Source organism: Haliaeetus leucocephalus, unplaced genomic scaffold (assembly GCF_000737465.1).
Source record: "Haliaeetus leucocephalus isolate CR32 unplaced genomic scaffold, Haliaeetus_leucocephalus-4.0 Scaffold830, whole genome shotgun sequence".
Taxonomy (NCBI): domain Eukaryota; kingdom Metazoa; phylum Chordata; class Aves; order Accipitriformes; family Accipitridae; genus Haliaeetus; species Haliaeetus leucocephalus.
The window spans coordinates 3081101-3100757 of NW_010973266.1; the positions used below are offsets into that span (position 1 = coordinate 3081101).

General features: G+C 42.1%; 1 protein-coding gene across 2 annotated transcripts in view; it reads right to left on the bottom strand.

The window, feature by feature from the left end:
• Positions 1-8994: 8994 nt before the first annotated feature.
• The window catches only part of DOCK1 (dedicator of cytokinesis 1), a 311286-nt gene continuing 300623 nt past the window's right edge, over positions 8995-19657 (bottom strand). For both annotated transcript variants that reach the window (XM_010581957.1, XM_010581956.1), the window contains exons 51-52: positions 19230-19375; positions 8995-9534 (exon numbers count right to left, since the gene is read on the bottom strand). In XM_010581957.1, the coding sequence (XP_010580259.1) occupies positions 9439-9534; positions 19230-19375 (242 nt within the window). In that variant the 3' untranslated portion in view covers positions 8995-9438. The remainder of the gene's footprint in view (positions 9535-19229; positions 19376-19657) is intronic.

Here is a 19657-nt window from a genome sequence, read left to right on the forward strand (position 1 = left end):
AAACCTATGAGCGAAATGCAGCTTCGTGTGCTGCGGGGATGGGGACTGGTGTGGACGTCAGCGCTGCTCTTGCGAACAAAATGCCCAGCCTGAACCGAAATCAAGGGGCAAACAACTTGGGAGGTGAAGAAACAAGAGAATCAAACCACCAAAGATCATAATGAAATGGTCACGTACAATGAAACGCATCTAGAGCTGCATCTGCTGAAAGCGCACTCGTGGTCATGGGTGGGTTTTGCCCAGCCATGGTCTGTCCCATGGACCTCACCCTCCACGCTGCAACCTACGTTTCTCCAAAGCTCCTTTGGAGGACTTCCATTTTTCCTTACCGTCCAACAGGCATGTTGACGTTATTCCATTTCCATTCGGATTTCTCCTATTTGGGCTGACGTCGGCTTTCACGTTTATTGCGTTGCAAAGCCTTGATCGCTGAGAAAAAGGGCGACGCTTCTTGCTGTGCCTTATACAGGATTTAACTACACTCCCAGAGAAAAAGGACGGACACGCGACGTGCTGGCAGCTGCCTCCAGAGAGCCAGTATTTCTTCCCTGAACAGCTTTCGTACCCGCAGCAGTCCCCGCGGGCGCCTCACGTGCTGGGCAGGCTGTAAATAAATCCCTTTGCCATAACGATGCTCATCCTCCCCATGCCCCCCACTTCCAAACCCACGCACTGCTCACCTCCCAGCTTGGAGAGGGCCAAAGCACCCAGAAGGATGCTTTCCTTGCAAATTCCATTAACTAATTGGCTTTGTTTACCGAATGAAACCAGACAGAAAACAAAGTCAGCCGCTGCTTTGTTTTGGCAAGCTTTTTCCTTCCCCAAGGCCAGGGAGTTTCAGCTCCCCAGTGCTCGCGGCTGCCGTGGGTTCGGCTTTTCCACACACAATCATCGTTTTGCTTCCAACTACCTCAATAAGACTCTGCAGCCAAGTTCTTCATTATGCCCAAATTATTTCTTTTTTAGAGTAAAGCACTTTCTAATATAAGATGGTTTCCAATGAAGGCAATTCGCAGTTAAATCAAAGCCTTATCAACAGGACAGAAAGCATCAAGACTGATCATCATCAAGAACTGACTCATCATCACTTAAAGTTGACTTTTACAGCTAAACTAAACTTTATTATTGTTTGTGCTTACTTGTAACTTTAAGATTAATTTTTTGGAGAACAGTCCTTTATTTTAAATAAAATACAAAAATCAGTTCCCTTTTATAGCCCATTGATACCAACAGTGATTTTGTCTGAATAACTCTTGAATGAAAATTAGTTACTTAGGCAAATTGGACATGTGCTTAATGATCATATTTAAAAAAAAATTCATAATACTATAGTGTTATAGTGTACAGGAGGAACAAACTAAGCTTTTATGGCAAGACTTCTCCTCTGTAATTCTACCAACACTTTAGAAAAGCAATCTCACCCCCTTCAGCAGAAGTATTACAACTGTACCAAGAAAAATAATAATGTAATACTGAAATGAGGTTTGCAAGTGCTACAGGCATAAACTTACTATTAGCCTTGCAGTTTTGTTGTCCTGAGGATGCTTAATGGCAACCTTTGCATTGGTTAAATATTAGGGGAAGGATGCTAGGTCTTGCCTGCAGTGATACCTGCGAAGGGATGACTTCAGTGGACTTGGCAGAGCTGTAACTTAGGAGAGGGTTTAGCCCTTGGTGTCTCCTTTTCGCTTTGGAAGAATAGAGGTGCAAACGCTGTGAGAGCAATACTGCGCTTGCCATCCAACAAAACAGAACTTCACCTTTTCCAGGTCTTTAAGCAACCTGCCCTATACCTTAAGACGTGACTTCTGCTGCTGACCTTACACAGACACCACGTCACCAGAAAACCTCACACCGGAGAAAAGAAATTAATTTTCCCAAAGCCACTTTCCTGCCACAATGCCAAGAGCCCCATGGAGCAGCTGCGACAAGAACGAACACCGATTTCTTTCCTGATGGGAATTTCCAAAGTGCTCTGCATCTCTCCAAGGGTCACTGTGTTTGTACGCCTACTCCTGTTCCCGCGCGCCCGTTCAGACACTGCACGCCACACGGAAGGATGGTCCAGCACAAAAGGACCTCTTTTTTAAAAACAAATCTTCTAGTTCTAATTTTTTGCTATTATTTCCCTCTGAGGAGCAAGTTACCAATAATGTGCTGCATAGAAGAACAACGAAAACAAATATATTTGCCAGCTGCACACTGTAATAAACACATGGAAGGAAGTTTATAACCAGTAGACTGAGATATTGACAGCCAGATCTCAACATGATTTTAAAAATATCTCACGACAGACCTCCTGTAACACTAGTAGGTAGCAGCTACCTACCTCATCTTTTGAAAGAAGGCATTTTTCTTTTGTAATGTTTGAATTTATGGTTGATTTATTTGGATTTTTTCTCTGAGAGATTTTGAGCACATGCAATCAAAATGCACGAAAATACATAAAATTTTCAGAGAAACAATAATTACAGGTTAAGTGAAGTTCCTGCGCTCTGCAATGACTTCTCTTGCTCCAAGAACACACTTCCCAAACCAACGTTCACAATGTTAAATTAAATGTTAATAAGTGTTTTAAACTGCATAATTTATGCTAATCTAAGAAGTGTTTTGCCTAGACCAAAGCTGGTGGGGCTGTTTTACCTCTCAAACTGTTACACTTCTACATCAGTCGCTTGCGATTCAACACAGAACCCATGTCCAACTGCTCTAAAATGGTGCCTGGGAACCTATTCATTTCCACAGGCTGCTTAATAGTCTGCCAAGTGGGTTTTTTTCATCAAGATGGTTTTTGTAGTTCATTTTCTGGGTTCTCCACTGTTGGTGCAGTGATCCGTCATTGCTCATAGGAATGATGGAGAAAGAAAACTCACTTTAAATTGGGATTACAGTGCTGAAAATAAGGCCAGAGAATAAATATAAAACTTGGAAGAACAGCCAACATCAGGAGCACACACAAAAAATGCCTTATCTATAGGAAAACAGGGTCACATTTGGTTTTGTCTATGCTTTCTCTCTGTGAAGGACTCCCTCAAATGTTGATGACACCATATATTCCCCTCTGATGCAAACTGGCAGAAGGCCACAGCTTTCAATAAAAGCAGAACCAGCATCTTTTCAAGCATCTGTTAAGCAGCTAGACCTCCTGGTCTGGAAATGTGTGAGAGACCGATGGTGCTTATTCCTCATTAGAATGAGGACAATTAGAGGCTCCAAGCTTTTTTATATGATGTGAGGCGAGTCACCCAAAGAACGTGGGGGCAGGCAACCGAGCATCGCTCATAGCGAGGACAGGACACCTCTGTCGTGACAAAGCGCAAAGCAACCACCTTTGGGGACCAAGCAGATATTGCCCCCGAAGCCTTTTCAGAGGCGTTTTTTTAGGAATCATTTGACAAACAAGAAGATTCAAACACCATTTGGGTTTCTTGCACTTTAAGAGAGAAAAAACATCTGAAAAATGGAAATGGGAGCGTCTACCAAGGAGGCTGAATACCATGAGAACGTGTTGATATGGGCGGCTCACAGAAATCTGCCTTGAGCTCCAACTCAGAGGAAGCTTCGTAATAATAATTTGCAAATGTTTGCAAATAAAGCATATTAAACATAAGGTGTCAGCGAAGAACATGGTTTGATCACCAACTCTGTAGCATTAATATACTATGGCTGATGTCCCTCTCTTTAGTTCCCCAGCTCTACAAGACTTTGGGCTGCAAACACAGAAGTTCAACAGCATCAGAGCCAAACTGTGCAATGAAAAGCTGAGCGAATGGCCAAAACAATATGGATTCAACCCAAAATAGCAATGTTTCACCACCCATAAAATCTCTGCAAGTTTGGGATGGCAGACAGGGTAGCAATGAATCTGAAACGGTCAGCTTGGATTCCGAAAACCATGCATCAATGTGTAGCTGTAACACGATGGCGTTAGGGAATGGAAACCGCTTGGCTAAACGCAACACGAGACTGAATGGAGTCACCGTCCCAGCTCAGTCTCACAAGGGGGTCAGTACGTGTCCTCAACGCACTGGTCCAGAGCCAGCTTGGTTAGATGTGAAATGAGTTATTTAATTCAGCAACTTCACATTAAAGTGCTATAATACAATACTGCGCGCACTGGAAATTAAAAAAAATTAAGTCTGTCATTTGATAGAGAAACCTAATTTACAGTAATTATTCATGTCTGCAGAAAACATATGACAAAACCGAGGGAAATTAAAAATCCTATAAATAGCCTCACTGGAGAACAGCTGGTTAGATCCCATAGAATAACCAATCCACACGTTTCTGCATCACCAAGAAGATGGCAATTGCAAGCCTGAAATTCAGTTTACATCCATGAAAAGTACAAAAGGAGAATGAGAGGAAATTGAAATGTCAGAGCAGCTGGACCTCACGCTTCCCATTACTGTGTTAATGTCGAAAGCTGAGGATATAGGAAACCCCTGAATTTCAGTGGTCGCCACCACTGAAGCACTTGGTCTTTTTTTCATGAGCATATTCTACTTTTTCATTTATTGCTTCATCACCAGGTAAGGTGTATATGCAAACTGAAAAACACCAAACTCAGTTTGTGCAGAGGGATGCAGGCAGTGGCAGCCCGGCACTGAGTGGGCATGAAGCTTGGCCACCTTCACCACCCATCCTCCTGGGAGACCCGCTCCAGCCTGGGGCCGGAGTGCCCAGTCCATGTGTGCGCCCTGAGCATCTTGCACTGAATTTAAATATACTGAGCAAAAATGCTGGCAATTGATCAATGTAGCATCTCAAAGGATGCATTAACAGTAAGCAGAAGGGTGTCCTGCATTTACTTAAAAAAAACCCAACCAAACCATCAAAAGAAACATTTTTTATCGCAAGCGAACACAAAGAACTCAAACAAGAGATGGGGAGAAGCTGGACAAGGCATTGCATGTTTCCAGTAAGGGCTGAAAGGCAGCAACAACAGAAAGGGCAACCCACTTGTGGGCAGCACACGCTTCTGACAGTTACAGGAGATGAACAGCAACATCTCTGTGAAACGCAAATGCACACATATCCAACACAACGCTAACAGATCCAGGAAAACAATTTCTGCCTTACCTTCCTCTGCCTTCAGCTTGGGGATAAAATACTTTGTTTTTCTTCAAAACGGCATCCAAAAATACTCCAAAGCCCAGCGCGGGATGGTAATCGCTGGATCAGAAGAAGAGGATGACTCCTGTTACACCATGGTCTGGTCTACACATATTTAAACATCAAACCAGCTGTAACTGGTAATCTGTAAGAAATTTTCTGCCTAATTCACCTGGTTGCGTCAAAGATGTATGCAAGAAATGACTAGTTTATCCAAAGAACCTTTACTAAAAATAGGTAATTGTGGACATCCATCACAGGACAACTGGCATCAACAACACTACGTTGAGCTTCTGGCACAGAACGGTCCCCAAAAAGGTCACAAGAATCGATAGGGAAGATGTCTAACGTGAAGCAAGAACATGGACACCTCAACTAGTCAATGAAGTGAGATACTTCACATTAAAACATGTGTGTTTAGATGTGTATGCATATATACACATATGTATGTACACTCACATCAATCTCCTATTCATACATCATAAACAAATACATACACACACACTGCAAACTTTTTATCATTTTTCCCTGTAAAGTCACATATCACAGACATCCATGGTAAAGAAAAATACCTATGTTAAGATGAAACTGAATTGAAAAACACTTTTACAACAGAATTTGTGATGCCATCACAGACATTTCACTAATCATAAATGTCAATTATGGAAACCAGCTTAAGAACTGACCTTTGCATTGAGCTTCCCATTGAAAATAAATCTGATTAAAAAACAAACAACTGCTGCCCAACAAATCTTCTGTGCTTTTGCATGGGACTGATGGGAATTGATGCGTGCACCTGTAAAAACTGCCCTCTCACTCCCAAGCTAAGACCCAGAGAAATGGTATTAAGGGCTTCTCATTTTTATATTGGCACTGTAAGTTAACTTTCAGTAAGTAAATTCAAGCTAACTTTCAAGAAGCAAAAATTACTGCCCATTGAAAAATCTGTTTTCTCACACTATCTTGCAACTTGACACCTCTGAATTTCTTCCTTTAGGAAAATTTCTGTTGCAAAGCCCTGTGGTATTGCCCTCAAGTCTGAGTGAAGGGACAGCATTTGGGGGGAGGTTAATCCCTGAACAGTAGCACTTCTCTTAAACGGTGAAAACCTGGCCCCTGTGGATCCTGCTAATGCCCTGGACGAGGTCTACTGTGGAAGACACAGAGGGGTCATCTTTCCTAGAAGATTTCCTTTGGCAACCTCCTGTAGCAGAAATATCGATCTGAATGAAGTCTGAATGGGGATCTTCGGGCGTGGAGGCACCAGGATTGCTGGCAGGAGGATAAAGCAGTGGCAGCTGGAGCAGGATCCCACCACATCCACATGCAGCTACTCAAGGCATCGAGGTTGGGAAAGCAGAAGACTCATTGAGGCCATTACGGGATGATGGTGGGAAGATGAAGAGCAGAACTGGAACTGTACGGCATCCTCACCAGGTGGGGAGACAACAGACATCGACTACATCGAGTGCTGCCTACTGAATTCCCACAGAAGTAGGACAAAGAGACACAAGATCAGAGTCACTGCCAACTCCCAAAGGGAACCAAGGGCACATCCAACAACCAGCACATGTTCACCAACCTCAGAATAACGGAGGAGACGGGATGCGGACTTCACAGCAGGCACCTCGTGTCCTCTACATGACCACAAGCAACCCTGGACCCATTCCTTGGGCACGCGTCCCTCTACCCGTGTGAGGACGTCAACAAGACAGAGTAAGTGTGATACCACTTTGGTTAAATAACCTTCTTTTTCTGTATTGGCTTGTATCAAGCTCTCCCGCAATGGCTCAGCTTTGTTGCAAACAATGTCACAAGAAATTCAGATTGCATTGGCATGCTCTGATACAACGCCACTGGAGTACAACGGAAGCGAGCGCACCGTAGGAAAAATAACAGCCTTCGCAGGATTGTTCACTGCTTAGAGACTGTAACCGAATTAGCTTCTGGATTTGCTGAAGTGTGTTTTTACAACACTTTGAGGAGGGTAATGATTCGTTCTGGCTGGGTTTTATACGAGTTACAGCCTAGAAGCTGTTAGATTGTAAAAATGGTGACAATTTGGGTCTGAAAGTGAATCTGAGAGTCTGATTTTCAATTCCCAGTCTCAGCCTGGATATTTGTACACATATGCACAGATGAGATTTAGAGTTTGTACTGCAAGACCAATTTGAAAGTGCAGCTCTTATTTGAGGAGTGTTGCGGGGCCAAATTATAACACTTGCATGAGCACAGGAATTTGCTAAGGACGTGTGAAAACAAACACATTATCAGAAATACAATTTACAAGCATCCAGTTAGAGGCCCATGTGAAAGCCTCTTCCTCTCCCTTAGAAAGTAAATGGAACAGAAAAGAGGAAAATTCACCAGCATCCCAGCGCAATCTCCTGCACCGTAACAAGAGCAGTCTCTAAAGCAATTTTCAATTAAATGAAGGACTTATAGAATTAAAGTTGTAATACAGTATTGACTGTCTACGGAAAGAATATCTGATCGACTGTAGCTAAGAATCGTTCCCAGCTTCTCCCTCTCAAACGGAGATTATACCAGTAACAAAACAAACAGGGAACTGTAGGACAATATCTAACAGAAATTCTGAGACACTCTGGTAGCTGATGTTATCTCACATTGCAAGAAAAAGTGTGTTCGTTTGATCCAAAGTGACATGATGGTTTAAGGCAGAATTACGAGAATACATAATTGACCATTTGAGCCTCTTTTTATGAGAAGGGCAATCTTTCTGCCTTGGTAAGAACATTATTGTTTTACTGCTGTGTAAGTCATGCTTCTGCCGGCTACTTGCATCATGTAGCAGCTACTTGAGGTAGAAAATATCACCTAAATCTCATCCGTTTCCTGAATTGTTCAGCAACAGAGAACTTACAAAGTAAGCTATCATTATGAATATTGACAGCATACAACGATGTGTGTTTTATCTCAGTACTACATACATGCAGGAAGAAGCATACCAGTACAATGAAAAAACTTCAGCTTTATCATGGCCTCCCTCAAAATTGTTCAGAAATAAAGACAGTAAGTGTATATGTAGCCCGGAGTGCAAGAGCTCCCAAAATTCTGCAGTGAGAATCAAAAATACCAAGGAAATGTATTCATTTTCTTAGACGCGTTTTTAAAATAATATTTTATTTTTTGAGTCAGTGGTATATTTAAAAACAATCTACCGTAAGAGTAAAAAGACTGTAGATAGTAAAAAACGAAAGTGTGATGACAATAAAAAATGCTAGAATATAAAGTTAGTTTCCTTCCTCCCTCCCAACACCCCATTCCATCATTGTCCAAGATTTCTCAGAGCCTAATATCTGGAAAAAAAATTGCTTTTTTTTTACACTTTCAGCAATTAGGAAATTAAAAGTACGCAAGGCATTCTTTGCAGGTACATTAATTCATTATTACATGAAAAGCAGGCACCATAAAAATTAAAACATTCTAAAAACCATCATATATACAAACGCTGTACAGAATGATGGCACAAGGACAAAGTGATTCCATTCAGTTCATCCTAATCCATATGAAATATTACACATTAAAGAAGAAAAGAAAAAGCTCTTCCCATTCCTGTACTCAACCGCTAGGTCCAGAACGGCCGGGAGTCTCCTATCTGCCTATTCTGTTTTTTTTTTTTCCTATACGCTCGTGCCCGTCAGCAGCTAAAAGGCTTCCTTGCTTTACCCACTGATTGACACCCAGAGGAACGGCCAACTGAATGAAAATGGAAATGACTGATCACCAACGACTAATTTTACAAAGCCCATTGGCAATCAGTTTATTTGTAACACAGAACAATTAAAGAGAAGGCACATTTCACAAATAAGCTCTGTCTGATTTTTAGCCCTGGGCAGAACCATTATTTGGGGAAATCCTACGGCGGCTTCTCCTTACTGTGAAGCCTCCTCCAACGTGCACTGAATTCATTGTGAATATCGTCATCGATTCCTATACGCACCGAGATTAGGTACAGAATACTCAGCTCATTTTAAACTCCATAGCTACCTAAGTGCCTGAAGTTATTCAGAAGAAGCAGGGAGAAGGTTTAGGAAGAGGGTACTGTCAGTTGATGAACACCTCCCAGTCTCAAGTAGAAATCCAGATTTCTTTCAAGTTATGGGAGGGAATAACCCCAGAAAGAGGGGTGATGTAGTGTTGTTTCCGACACACGGCTAGAAATGGATTTCTTACGGAGTTAGAGTCATTGCACTAAATGTTAGATACTGCACGCCTGAATGAGGTAAACATTATATACCATAAAATACTTAGGGAAATGAATTGTTACAACTTTATCTTTGGAAAAAACCGCTTCCTTCTTCACTGGACAATCCCAGAGTCAACAGACGTCTGCTTCCGAGTTGTCTTTGGAGGTGGAGGCGGGGGGGTCTTGCTGGGGAGCGGAGGTGGCAGGTGCTGCAAGAAACCAATTTTGATAGACCGTGTTAGCAACGAATGGATTTTTGAAACATCTGCTGTTTCATATAGAACTGCGAGAGACAGCAGGTAAGTCTGCAGCCCTCTGACTCCTGAAAACTACTCTGCAGAATTTGCTACTACGAATACTGGATGCTCTTGGCTATTAGCTTAAAATATAACTTTTACTTTTGACAATGAAAAAAATCTCTCAAGGGTTCATGATTAATTAGCTCAGTATTTCAGGAAAAATCTTTTGAAAGCACTGGAGAAGTTTATAATTCCCCACTTTATATCATGATAGGATATTGATTTCTTGGTCTGTATCGATTGCCCTCAGCCTCTATGCACTACAGAGCTTAAAAGCCAAGTTGAAGCAACAGCTTCATTGCTTTTCCATTATTTTTGTATTTTGCACATTTAGAACACAAATAATTAAAAAAAAAAAGGAAACCATTTAAAGAGATAAGTAACTTGCAATTTACTATTACACATTCAGTTATAATTAAAGTACTCAAAACAGAAATCCAGACTGTTCAAATATACATATTTTAAATCACTTCATATATCATACAACAGAACAAGAGCACCCTCCGTTAGATTCACCCGCTAATTGGACAAATTAAAAAAGTCATTATGGAAATGAAGACTTTTTTTCATAATGTTCAATCATATATATATGATAAAATCTGTTTCAGAGCGAGCTTGAGAACACTGGAATTTGCTCATACACTTTGCAGTCAGGTTTTCTACAGCATTTTGGCTATGCAGCCATTACAGTTTTCCCATCACTGCACTGAGGCTGTACCGCAGTGTCACAGCTCATAAATGCTGCTTTGGTTTTGTTTTTCCCTAAGATTCTCCCCCCCGCTCAGCCAGCCACCGCCTTTTATTTTCCTCCAAGCATAATGATGCTTTTTCATTTCCACTTGTTTGTGTCTCACTGTATCCATCCCACCTTACCCACCCCACACTAAACTGCTGGCTCCACGTGATAACACTTAAAACGTGACGACACACACCAACTCTGCCAAATTTCCTTAATCACTGCTACAAGAACAGTTCAAACATCTGAAGTGCCTTAGCGTTACACTGCGTGTGCTGCACTTGCAACCTTGATACTCGTATTCCAACTTTTATTAATGTCTTGGACAATGTAACGGATGATTTCTCAATCACAGTAAGAAACTGGTATACAAGCAACTGATAACCCATGTGAAAGCGTGTACGAAACAAGCCTGTTCTTTTAAAAGCTATCCAAAGCTGCTGTCCAAAAAGAAGAGCGGCTCAGGGGGGTGCCAGGACATTTCAGCCTTTCCTCTGCCGCGAGGCAGAAGAAGCCCGGAGAGCCTCCTAACGCTCCTGCAATCTAGCGACTGGGAGTTTTCAGAGATGTGTAAGAGTAGAAGGAAAAAAGTATCTTTAAGGTAACTGAATGCCCTCTTCAAAGCAGGTTTTAAGACAGCATGAAGTTAGAAATCCGGAGCTTTTACCAGATAGTTTTACTAATCATAGACTAAATAGGAAGGTGAGACTGCATACTGCCAGAGCCAGGAAGGCTGGATCTTTGCTGGAATATTTTTCCTGTATCCCACCTGGCAAGAAACACTTCCCAACCTGTTTCACAGCTTTCCTCCTTCCTCCCGGCTCTCCCCCGTGGCAAATGAACGGGGATCACAAACGATCGTCAGGCACGCCGCGCCCTGAGCTCGTCTCTCCGTTTTGCTGCAGCGAAGACCCCCCGCTCTCCATTTCGCCAGCCTCTCCAGCAGCACCACCAACGCGGCGACGTGCGTGCTCTCCCCTTCCTCCTTGGCTACCAAGTGCTCTCCGAGTTAGCAGCTGGTTTTCATCTGCTACCGAATGAGAACTTCTGGACCAAGACGAAGGGGCTGCCCCCTCTGGAAAGCTGCATTCCCCTGCCCACCGATGAGGACAGCACTGAACACGTTTGGCGATGAAGACCTTCACGTTCACAGTCCGGTTAAAGTTTATGTGAGCTCTTTTGAAGAAACAACCAGGGTATTAAAAGGTTTGAGTCTCGAAAGGGCACTGCTGCTTGAAACGCACACTTCAGGAAAAACCCTGCTGAGTAAGCGGGATTCATTTTCCAGAGCCGGCTCAAAGCCCTGCACTGTTTATTCCTGACTTACAGTGGGATGCAATGATCTCCGAGTCAGAAAACCAAGTCAACAGACTAATATGAAAAGCAGATTAAAAAAGAATTTTACTTTAGTAAATGCAAAACTGAAGGTTTGTTTGTTTTCTTCTTGTTTTTTTTTAATTAAAATGCCACTGATGATCTGTCTCTTAAGTGTTACAGTCAGAACCATTAAATATTTCCTCTATCTGATCAATAATTTACTTAACCTGGTATGTTCAGTTAGCTCCTGAATAAGAGCTGGATTGCCAATGTTATTTAGCTTCACACATTCAGTTGTGATCGGCAGATTTCAAAATCTTTGAGAAACTGCTTAGTGACAGTCATGTATCTGGGCGGGGGCTCTGGGCAAACTGTGGGAAATGCTGGTGGTCTGCAGAACATCAGCAGACAACACCAAGAACTCCTCACGGAGATGACATTAATTTCACAACTAAATAAACCAGGTGCCCCTCTAAAATACATTACAAAACATAAAAATTTCCTCAGTGCTTTGCTCTCAGATGATATCTTTTACTTCATATTTATCACTAGAAAAAACTAACTCTGCTCATAGCACCATTTGTGAAAATCCATTTTGAATTTAAATAACAGTGTATTGGCAATAATTCTTAATTCAATTAGATCAAAGGCATTTCTCAAACAAATGAGCCCTTCATATTGATCAGAGAACAATCAAATTATCCCTGAAAACCTGCTTCTGAAGAACAGATACAATGCAAATACAATGAGAAATATATATGCTATAAATAACAAGCACAAAACCTACCAGAGCTTAGATTCTGCAAGCAAATTAGGCAGGAAGACATAACAGAGATAGGTAGATAATTATTATAATTGAATTTACAATTTCCATTAGAAAGTCAGATAAATTTAGTACATGTTCATTTATATAATAAGCTACCAATGAATATATTAAGTAGGACGTGTAATGCTCGTCGGGGCAACAGTACTGAGAAATTAGCACGACAAAACGTGCCAATATGGAACCGGTGCAACTCCAAATCTAGCCATCGCTCCCAGGGCCGATACACGCTCCCTTTTATTCCAGCACAGGAAGAAATTCAAGCACACTTTCTCCCTCCCTTTAATATCATACTCAGAAAATCAGTATTAGGCTTATGAAGTTAATTTTTGCTACGCTTCCCCTTAGAAACTTTGAAATACGAAAGTTTCCCTTGATTTTACATTTAATTAAGAACTGCTTTGCAGAGTTCATGTTTATATGTCAGTGGTTAATTGTGAACCCGCCGAATCTTGAAGCATGATTTTACTTTTTGACAAAATGATAGAGACTGCTGGTTCACATTCAAACCTATTTTGGGCAGAATCCTTGACTCACGGGTACCTCAGGGGAAGCAGAAACCTTATGTAAAAGGCACATCTGCAACACAGAAGCAATCTGTTCCTTCTGCTTCAAACATGAAATTGCTCCCATTTGTTTGTTTTTTCCTGATACAGAAAAGAACCAGGTTTAAAAACATTTGTCTCCATTCTCTTACAGATATAAACTACACTACACTATACATGTTCAGGATGCAGTAAAAATCAATTAAAGAAATGAAAAGCATTTTTTTCTACTCTGTGAAGAAGCAAAATAAAATATGAGAATGTTGGGTTTTCTTAACCAGAAAATACTATTATAAAGAACAACAACAAAAAGATCAAACACAATTTGATACCCAAAACCGGTCCTTGTGACACTGTAAGAGATTTCTTCCTGTGTAACTGTTTGTCTTTGAAATTAAATGGTCATCAATATGACAAGCTATGGAGATCCAATCGAAAGCACTTCAGTTTGAAGGATTAGCAGATCTAATTAGGTCAGAAGCAGTAGAAATGAGATGTAAGTAGCCTATCAACTGCACAGGACTGTGTAAATGCTATCAAATATTGAGCTCTGAATTGCTCCTTCTCGCTCACACTGTTGTTTTTAGCATGGAGCTGAGTTGCCTGACAAGCAGCAACTTGCTTATTTAATATCTGCAATGAAAAATAACACATAATGTGGGGTCTTGGCGGAGTAACACTCCCATTCTGGAAGAGCGATAATGCGCCAGCAGAGAAAATCAACCCAACTCCACTAATTTGAACGAAATTATAGACAGTTTAAGCTAATTGGCTGTTTGACCCAGGGAGCAAAGTTATGTGGAAAATACCGCAGGTAACCGATGTAAAATGACTGTTTAAACTCTGTTGTCATGCTTCACGTATTAGAGTTTCATTTGACTGTGTATCACAGCCATTAGCTGCCCTTGCCGGAGTGCACTTAGATAGGAGAAAGTAATTTTAAGAGTCTTTCTGCAGAGGTGCGCTTTGCGTGCTCCCACCCGTCGTGTGCTGAGCATCCCCTCCTTGGGCAACCTGAAAAATCCCTCGAAACGGGCAACAGAGGTCTGTACCCCTCACACAGGCAGGACTTTGCTCCTGGTGCATGCCAGCTGTGTTCAAGCACGGCTAATGCGGTTTTCCCTCTGTTGAACCACATTTCTGCGTGTGGAGGCTATTAGTATTTCGGACCGTGCCGGCTAACTCGATTTTCGAAAGCCCTGTTTTTCTGCTCTGGTCCGTACATAAACAGATCTCAAGAGTTACGAGCAATACCCTCAGAATTGGGTTTAGACTCCAGACTGAAACTGTATTTCTTACCGACGGCCCAGGCCCTGCGAGAGTGATAAACAAACGTATTACCAACTGGCCAGAGCAAAACCCGCCAAGCGCTGAGGGCAGCGATGCGGCCCCTTTCCGAAACAAAATCAAGGGTGCTGCTCAGGGACACATCATGAGCTCTGTATCTCCAGGCAGACAGCAGAAGAACACATTTTTCACTCAAAATCCTGTAATAAGCAGTGGCAGTCCATTGATTTTGAGACTTATTAAAAAGTGACTGCGAGCTTTTTAGAAACTCTTTGCTCGGCAAGAACTTAACCCACCAAACCCCAGCGGAGGCGAGAGGTGGTGGAGACTTTGCAGTGGAGGAAGGGCTTGTAACGCTTCCCATCTCCAGCAGGCAAAAGTGATGATCAGATGGTAAATAAAAAACAAATCTTAATTTTTTTTTTTTCTTTTGGGCACATTATATGTTCCTATGCATCATGGAGAGCTTTGGGTCAGAGAGCCTGTTTCTCAAAAACCTGGAGTATCAGACAGAAGAGCAGACATTTATTTCCGTTTGTGAGCAAATACAGCCCACAAAGTCAACTTTCTCATTTAACATAACGGATTAATAACGCACTTTGTCCGATATCACTTTTTCCATGGGATGAAGCTCCTAAGGACAGCCCTCCCGCTGCCACGGTAAGCGAGCCAGTGGCGAGCCTTGCGCCACCGAACCAGCGGCAGGGACCCGGGCAGGTGACACCACGACGCTCCGAGGCTTCCCCAGCAGCCCCTGCTCTTCCGAGAGATAACATCAGAGGAGGAAAAACCGCAAAGCCTGAAGTAATGCTCCCTAATTACCTGCTGCCCCCGTAGTTTCAGCTGGGTTTCTAGCCTCAACTCTTTCCCTCTGTCCACATGAGGACGGCACGTTTGCTGAAGCCTTTCAGGTCATTTTTTGCTAACCTCAGAGACAACGATCAGCGCTGCAGTATATGCATCACAACACATCAAAAATCCCCTGGATTTCTCCTGCTGGGGAAACACTTCCATTATATCCGAACAACCAGTTGGAGTGCTTCTTGTCCAACAGGGTCCCAGAAAGTCAAAATAAGCGCCGTCGCCGTCAGCCACGCGAGACTGTCCCGGTCCTCACATCACGCACTGCTTCAGCCTTTGCTGTCCTTCCTTGCCAAGTTCTCTATCTGTGCCAGACTGATTGATCGAGATGTTCTCATCCAAACCATTATCTGATGCTTAGTAAATGTTATAGCCGATATCATAAACGTAAGTACTCCTTTGTCTATTTTCTTTGAGTTTCCCTTCTCGCTGTGAATACTAAGCAGGCAGTTGATTTGTATGCAAGGGTATGGATGAACCCATAAAGAATGAGAAGTGCCTAAAGGAATCCCCTGATGTAATAATAATCCTTGCAGGAGTCGTAGACTTCTTTTTTTATGTTCCCATATATTATTAAGAACATTTTTAGCAGAACAAATCATACAGTGCAAGAAAATATATGTAAGGGTCTCACAGTTAACAACGAATAAGAGGACAATCAGAAAATTATAATTAGATGATCGCTTGGATAACAGACTTAAGGTAGACCAAGTTAACAGTGGACTCCAAATAAACTAAGATTACCATCTCAGACACTAAATGACACTATTGCCTGCAGTTTGATTTGAAGTATTTGATGCATTTATCACTGCATGCTTTTCAGTTCACTACAGCACTTTTTTTTCGTTTTCGTAACTGACTGTAAGACAACCAGAGTGAACAATGTAATAATTTCTCATACAAGGAGATACTTCCAGTTTAAAAGCTACCTTATCTATAATATTTTTTACTGATTTTTCTTCACTGATACAAAGCCTGTGTAATTTAAAAGATGATCAGTTTACTAGGCAGAGAATTATAAAGTTATGAAGTATGTAGCTACTTGACCCATGAAACGCAAGGCATTAAAAACTGTGGAGTGGGATTTAATCACAGCAGTAATAAGAATTTACCCATTTGATCTTTCATGCCCAGCACTACTCATTTTCTTTATGTCCTTTAAAAGCTTCCTTCCTACAAGCCTGATGAAATAAATGCACAGAGTGATCGTTGTAAGACTAGAAGCTTTTCCTAAAATTAATTCTAAGACTAATATATGTGGCTTTGTGACAAATCTGCTTTAGAACCATCTTCCAGACTTTGAAAATACATTCCCTCATCTTGGAAAGTTTATAAAAATACAGCTGCTGAAGAAAATTTTGGACAGCTAGCTAAAGAAGTATAGCCTATATTTGACTGAATTTCTAAGGTTTGCTTAAATCCTGAGGCCCTTCAACACTAGATGTTAGACAATGGGGTCCACTTCTACAATTACAAAATATATTAAAAAAAAAAAAAAAAGGAGTCTGAGCAGTGAAGACTATAAAGAGAAAAAATATTAAGACCTGAATAAAACTTTGCAAAAAACCGAGAGAGCATACTGCTACTATTTTTATGAAGCTCCATTTAATGATGCGGAAACCCTGCTTGTGACAGGTACAGGAGCTGCACAAGGTCACATCTTCAACAGCAACGAGACCAAGGCTGGAACCTGACTCGTCTTCAGGTTTGGGCTCCAACCGTCACAGCATGATGGCATTTGCAAGTAGTACAGTAAATATCTACCATTTCTCCACTGAGTGGAAACCCCTTCAAACAGCCTCGCAAGGAAGGGAAATGGAACCCGGCTATTGGGATTTTATTTCTCACCATGTGTTTTATCATCTCATTGTTTAATTGAACTCACATTAGCAATCCTGGGCTACTACCATGACCTACAACTTACAGTATATCATACAAAATGAATTTACTACTCATACAGGAAGGAGTTCAAGAAATTTGAAACCTAATTTGAATTTCTCAGGTTTCTTCATGAAGATGGATTCCTCAGACAAAACTCCTGGCAGCCCTCCTGTACATTCTGTAATTTTCCACATAGAGGTCTGTATTCAGGTCAAGCGAGAGCTGGCCCCTGAGAGAGAAGCCAGCGAAATGGGTAAGAGCTTAGTATACTTTGATGGAAATTAGAGGCAAAGGGTTTGCAAAAAAATTTAGTGAAAATATTTACTAAAACCATCCAGTCATGGGGAAGAACTATAGAAGAGAGGATGGGAATAGAGAATTTTTCAATATATGTATATAATGAGTAAAACATGGTGTTTTGAATAAAACTATTGACATTCCTGAAGTTTCTCCTATCTGGGTTTTTTTTTTCCCCATTTAGCCTGAAAATACTAAATTCCTGCAACAGCACAGTTACAATTTCAAGCATGGAAAAAGCTGGATTTGTGTACTGTTGTGCACTGTGATAGTCTCTGTTAAAAAAAACTATTCCCAGACTTAAAACTAAATTCCTGCCTGACTTTCCCTGCTGAGATTAGAAATGCTTTCTCTAACCATGAAATTTACTGAAAAGCAAATTACTCAACAGAATTTCATCTGAATGATGAACTTCAGAGAAATCCTGGAAGGTACCTCTGCAAACAAAGAAGAATCATTAGCACTGAGAATTTTTCCACAAAATAACAGCTTGGCCAAAGTTATACATTTCAAAGTCAAAGAAAAGAAAACCTCTTGTATTGGGTTTGCGTGGCAAGGTTTTGGTAGCGGGGGGGTTGTGAGAAGCTGCTGGAAGCTTCCCCCATGTCCGACAGAGCCGATGCCAGCCGGCTCCGAGACGGACCCGCCGCTGGCCAAGGCTGAGCCCATCAGCGATGGGGGCAACTCCTCCGGGAGAACAGATTTAAGAAGGGGGAAAAAAACCTGTGCAACTGGAGAGAGGAGCCCATGCTGGAGCAGTCTGTGCCTGAAGGACTGCAGCCCGGGGAAGGGACCCACGCTGGAGCAGTTCATGGAGGACTGTCTCCTTTGGGAGAGACCCCACGGTGGAGCAGAGGAAGAGTGAGGAGTCCTCCCCCTGAGGAGGAAGGAGCAGCAGAGACAACGTGGGATGAACTGACCCCAACCCCCATTCCCTGTCCCCCTGCGCCACTGGGCGGGAGGAGGGAGAGAATTTGGGAGTGGAGTTGAGCTGGGAAGAAGGGAGGTATGGGGCAAAGGTGTTTTAAGATTTTGTTTTTATTTCTCATTACCCTACTCTGGTCAATTGGTAATAAATTAAATTAATTTTCCCCAAGTTGAGTCTGTTTTGCCTGTGATGGTAATTGGTGAGTTATCTCTCCCTGTTCTTATCTCGACCCACGAGCCTTTCGTTCTCTCTCCCCTGTCCAGCTGAGGAGGGCAGTGATAGAGCGGCTTTGGTGGGCACCTGGTGTCCAGCCAGGGTCAACCCACCACACCTATTTAAACACATTTTTTTCTTCAAAAAGAAAATAAATGGCCCTTCTCAAAAGTGCTGCTTTAAAGAAGAGGACCAAATTATTTTTAAAAGCTTCCAGGATACAGGAAACAAAGTTGAAAAAGTGCATTTTCTTCAGAAAGCTGAAAACCCTGTTGAAGATGAAGAGTGTTTCTGAGCTCCTTCCCTCAAAGGGGGCATGTGTGTTTGCCTCTAGGAAACAAGCGGTGATTGAATGTAGACAGAACATAGCTCCAGAAAAGAAAGATGTCAGGTACGTGTTTTATTTCCTTTCCTGAGACAGGACTGAAAGGCTATTAAATCTAATTTGCTGCTGAGACTATATCCTGTCGGTTAAAGCTCCCTTACCAACACAGCTAACAACATTTTGCTTAGTCTTCTCCAGAATGAATCCAACCTCCCTTCAGGTCGGTCCCCGTGAGCAATGCTGTTCCCTCACACTCCAGACACTTGTTTGCACCTCCAGAAATATCTGGATCTGCTGACATGTCCACGAGCAGGATTACATCTCGCTGTGGATTGTTCAAGGTACAAAAGCAAAGAAAATCGCAGAAAATGACCATCCTTTCTGGGACTCACCCTTTGATGAGCAGGGGGGGAGGTGGTTGGGCTGATCAAGTCTTGACTTTCCATGAGGTTCCCGTAATCGGCCATGCTTCCTTTGAGAGGCAGAGGAGGAGGAACGTCGGGGATGTCGGAGCTGGACATACCATTCAGCTCCAGATCTGGAAAAATCAACACCGAGTTAACAATTTCAATAACTGAACTGAATCCAAAGATCCAGACTGCGCCAATTCTTACGACATTGATTCTGCGATAATGCTGCACATGCGATATCTTTGTCTGCTCTTCACTGCCTCTATAATTATCTGTAGCTCATCTAATGAGGGATTTTAGAGGAAAGTAGAACAAATGAACCAACCCCCGCATCGACAGGAAGTATGCACTGTGGAGTCACATGGGGCTAATTTTTAGGATATGCTCAAAATACTTGAACGATCCCCTCT